This window comes from Terrapene carolina, unplaced genomic scaffold (genome assembly GCF_002925995.2).
Source record: "Terrapene carolina triunguis isolate 2854851 unplaced genomic scaffold, T_m_triunguis-2.0 Scaffold833, whole genome shotgun sequence".
NCBI classification, from domain to species: Eukaryota; Metazoa; Chordata; order Testudines; family Emydidae; genus Terrapene; species Terrapene triunguis.
In genome coordinates this window covers 639,649-644,040 of record NW_020665184.1, presented here as the reverse complement: position 1 = coordinate 644,040, position 4,392 = coordinate 639,649, and the positions used below count along the sequence as shown (strand labels likewise).

The 4,392-nt window shown below is 65.7% G+C and overlaps 1 protein-coding gene across 1 annotated transcript in view; it reads right to left on the bottom strand.

The window, feature by feature from the left end:
* PRKCSH (protein kinase C substrate 80K-H) overlaps positions 1-4,392 on the bottom strand; it is a 16,406-nt gene that overhangs the window by 11,708 nt on the left and 306 nt on the right. The window contains exons 2-6 of the mRNA XM_026660664.2: positions 3,838-3,947; positions 2,795-2,911; positions 1,970-2,065; positions 1,809-1,866; positions 86-203 (exon numbers count right to left, since the gene is read on the bottom strand). Coding sequence (XP_026516449.1) covers positions 86-203; positions 1,809-1,866; positions 1,970-2,065; positions 2,795-2,911; positions 3,838-3,922 — 474 coding nt within the window. The 5' untranslated portion in view covers positions 3,923-3,947. The remainder of the gene's footprint in view (positions 1-85; positions 204-1,808; positions 1,867-1,969; positions 2,066-2,794; positions 2,912-3,837; positions 3,948-4,392) is intronic.

Genomic DNA, 4,392 nt, shown 5'->3' with positions numbered 1-4,392 from the left:
CCTCGGCAGCCGGGCCCCGGGCGCGCTCCATGCCCACGACCCGGCCGGTCTCACCAGTGCAGGGACCCGGCCCCCAGCTCCTCACCTGTTTGTCTTCCCTGCCCTTGCTCGCTTCTTCAATCAGCACCTGCTTGAGCTGGAAGCCTTCCCTGGCCACCTCTGCCATCTGCGCCAGCGCCTCCCGCTCCTTCCGGCCCATCTCTCTGCACGGGGTGGGGAGAGAGGAGAGAGGCCCCCGGATCAGTCAGCGGCGCCAGGGACCGAGCCTGGGACCGCTGGATCTAAGGGCACGAGATCTCCTGCCAGAGAGAGACCCCGGGGCTGTGACTCACACCTAGAGAGGGGCACCACGTGGTCACGGGCTGGGTGAGCAGGTGCAGTGGAGGTGGGGCGCCCCAAGCGGCAGCTGATTACGGGGCTGGCGCAGGGACGAGCCCTCCCTGGTCAATTTTACTGTCAGCGATAGGCGCCGAAGTTTAAGCTTCCCCCAGGAGCTGACAGGGTAAAAAGCCAAGTTCCCTGCTCGGAGCAGGGCCGGCTCCCCCACCCCGCACCACGAAGCAGCTTAGCCCTGGGTTGGAGGAGTCACCCACCCCAGGGCCCCACTGACCCCAAAGTGGCTGCTTTGCTGAGACGGGGGGTGCTAGCTCGGGGGGGCGATTTCTGTGAGGCGACATCCACGTGCTGGGTACTGGACTGAACCCCCCAGAACAAGGCACTAAACACAGGGGAGCAACTCAACGGGAAGCAGAGCCCTAGAGGGGAAAGAGCCCGTGGCCCACTCCCCATCCCTGAGCCAGCCACTTCCCCGCCCTAGGGCCAGATGAGAGCCGGCGCCCCCTAGAGGGGAAAGGCCCCATGTCCCATTCTCCACCTCCTGAGCCAGCCAGTCCCCTGCCTTGGGGCCAGATTGGAGCTGGTGCCACCTAGAGGGGAAAGGCCCCATGTCCCCCGAGCCATCCAGTCCCCCTAGACCAGGGGCGGGCAAACCTTTTGGCCTGAGGGCCGCATCGGGTTTCGGAAATTGTATGGAGGGCCGGTTAGGGGAGGGGGTCGTGGCCCAGCCCCCACCTCCCATCTGCCCCCCCGCCCGGGACTCCTGCCCCATCCAACCCCCCTGGACCCTGACGGCCCCCCCCGGGACCCCTGCCCCATCGACCCCTGTCCCATCCACCTCCCCCCCCCGCTCCCTGTCCCCTCACCGCCCCCGGACCCCCGCTGCCCCATCCAACCCCTCCTCTCATTCCTGAAGGCTCCCCTGGGACCCCTGCCCCATCCAACCACCCCTTCTCCCTGTCTCGACTGCCCCCTGCTGCCCCATCCAACCCCCTCTCCTTCCTGACTGCCCCCCGGAACTCCTGCCCCCATTCAACCCCCTATTCCCCTCCCCGACCGCTACCCACTCCCCCGCTCCTGACCACCACCCCAACTCCCCTGCCCTCTATCCAACCCCCTCTGCTCCCTGCCTCCTTACCGTACTGCCTGGAGCACCAGTGGCTGGCAGCACTACAGCCGTGCCGCCCAGCTGGAGCCGGGCCACGCTGCCGCCACGCAGCTCAGAGACTGGGTCAGGCCGGCTCTGCAGCTGTGCTGCCCCAGGAGCTCACAGCCCCACTGCCCAGAGCATTGCGCCAGTGGTGGGGCGAGCTGAGGCTGCGGGGGAGGGGCCGGGGGCTAGCCTCCCGGGCCAGGAGCTCAGGGGCTGGGCAGGACGGTCCCGCGGGCCGGATGTGGCCCGCGGGCCGTAGTTTGCCCACCCCTGCCCTAGACAAGTCTGACCCCCACCCTGGGCCGGGGGCTGCTCTTACTTGCAGGTGTTCTCGCACACGAAGCCGCTGTTGTACTCGTCCGTGGCGTCGCAGCAATCTGAAAGCGAGACAACAGCGGCCGTCATGGCCCCGCCCTGCGCCCCCAGGCGGTCTCAGGCAGAGCGGCCCCCCGGCCCCCGAGCAGGGGCGGCCCAGCTTACCGCAGACGCCGTCGTTGACACGGGAGGAGGGGATGTACTGCGGCCGGTAGCCCGCGTTGGTGCAGTGAAACCGGCCGTTGGGGCAAGCCGAGGTCCCTGAAAGACACACAACAGCCCTGGTGGTTGGCAAGCACAGACCTGCAGCGGGCAGCTGCCCAGTCTCCTCACCCTCCGGGCCGGGCTTCACAGCAGACGCAGCCCGAATCCCGTCTACACCCCCCGCATGGCTAGTGCTCCAGCGAGCGCAGCCTGCCAGCCCAACCAGTCTGCAGCGTGGCTGCAGGGGGCTGACAGGCCTCCAACGCCTTCCCATCCCCCCAGGGCAATTTCTCCCCCAGTTCCCTGGGACAGCACCCACCGAGCGGCTCAGCCACGGGGCGCGCTTAGTGTGGCCTCCGAGTGCAGCGGTAGCGAGGACAGAGCAACGCGAGGCTTATTTCAGCGCGTCGAACGCCAGAAGGGATCACCTGGCCCGTCCTCCTGGCCAGCACAGGCCGGGGACCATCCCCCAGGACTGGACGTGATTTCAGTCACACCCCTCTGGAGGCCAAGCTGTGCCACGGGCAGAGACCAGGAGAGACCAAGGGGCCCCCGGGGCCCCCACGATGGCAGGGAATTGACTAGATGAGACGTGCCGAGCCACGCTTGAGGGGAGCCAACGACACCCCCTCAGTCCCCTCCCCTCCTCCATGCCTCCCATCATGCCCCCCCGCAGCTGCCTCGTGTCCTCTCCCCCCAACTCCCCGCATGTGCCCCCTGCTCTTTCAGGCAGGGGGGGCACGCTGCTGCCTTGCCGGCAGGGGGGCTCGCCAGCCCATCACCCACCTGGCTCGTCCGAGCCATCCTGACAGTCGCAGTAATCATCATTGACCCACTCGAAGGCGATGGTCGAGGACCCGTCCAGGCAGGTGAACGGCTTCGATTCCTCGTAGAAGTGATGGTCTGGGAGGGAGAGAACCGGAGACGTGACAGGGAAGGGGAATCTGTGGAGAGTCACCCACAAGCCCTCCCTCTCGGGGCCTGCGCTCCCTCCAGACCCCACCCAATGGGCCTGGAGGAGCAGTGACCACTAGACCAGCTTTCCTGCCACGCTGCCCAGGCGGCAACTAACCAGGGCTCCCCGAGGCTCGGCACGGGGCTCAGGGTTGCTTCTTGGCTCCAGGCCCATGGCTCCAAGTACTCGGGCAAGCTGTCACCCATCAGCCCCGCCCTCACGGCGCCCGCAGTCAAGGGAGGAGGGGCGGCTCATTAAGAACGCCCCGATTTTAACAAACAGGTTGCAGAGTTTTTACTCTGCCACCCTCACTTGCCAAATAGAAGGCAACTTGACTGCTGCCGTGCCCCAGGCCTCACAGGTGGAGCTGCGGGCTAGTAGTTAGAGTAGGGAGCTGGGAGTCAGGACCCCAGGTTCTCGTCTGAGATCTGAGAAGGGAGTGGTTACAGCGGGGGGGGCTGGGAGTCAGGACTCCTGGGTTCTATTCCCAGCTCTTGGAGAGGCCTGGGGTCTAGTGATTAAAGCAGGGGTGGTAATTCAGGACTCCTGGGCTCTAGTCCTGGCTCTGACCCCGATTTCCCAGAATACCTTGGGGGTAAGCACGCTCCTGCTCTGTGCCTCAGTTTCCCCATCTAGTTAAATACCATCTACCTTGGAGGGGGATTTTGGGGCCCAGAACAGCCATGAAACTCTGAGAGCCGCTAGCCAATGGTGGAGGTGCCTGGGTGGATGCAGCGCTCTCCCCACATAAAGGGGAACTCTGGAGGGAGATGACAAAGGGGCATTTCCTTTAACTAGCCATCCCCCAAGCACTTTTTAAAGGGCCAGGGACCCAATTCAGTATGGGACTGTGTGACCGCCCCTGGTCACTTACTGGTCAAAGAGACACCCCGGGGTCGCTTCACCTCCACGGCGGAGGCCAGGGCGTTCAGTACTGGCAGCAGCAGCGGCAGCAGCATGATCCGCGGGCAGAGGCAGCAGATCCTGGTGGGGAGGGAAGAAAAGGGAGCCAGTGTAGCCGGTTGTTTCCTCTGCACCATTCCCCGGGGGGAGGGGGGGCTCAAATCCTATATAGGCCCCTGTAGGAACATGCCCCTGGACTGCCCAATACCTGCAGAGCCTGCAGCACCCTCCCCAGCTCCTTCCCCACTGAGGGGCCCAGTCCGCAGCCCCATAGCGGCCCCACTCCCGCTGAGGCCCCTATAGACCCAGCTCCTGTCTCTCACCCATGGAGGCCTCTATAGAACTGAGCTCCCCCTCCCCCCCCATCAGGGCCCCTATAGATCCCGCCCCGCACTGCGGCCCCATAGATGCAGCCCAGCCCCATCCATCCCCCAGAGACCCCTACAGCCCCAGCCCCTCCCCCACTGAGGCCCCTATAGAGACCCAGCCCCTCCCTCCCCCACTGAGGCCCCTATAGAGACCCAGC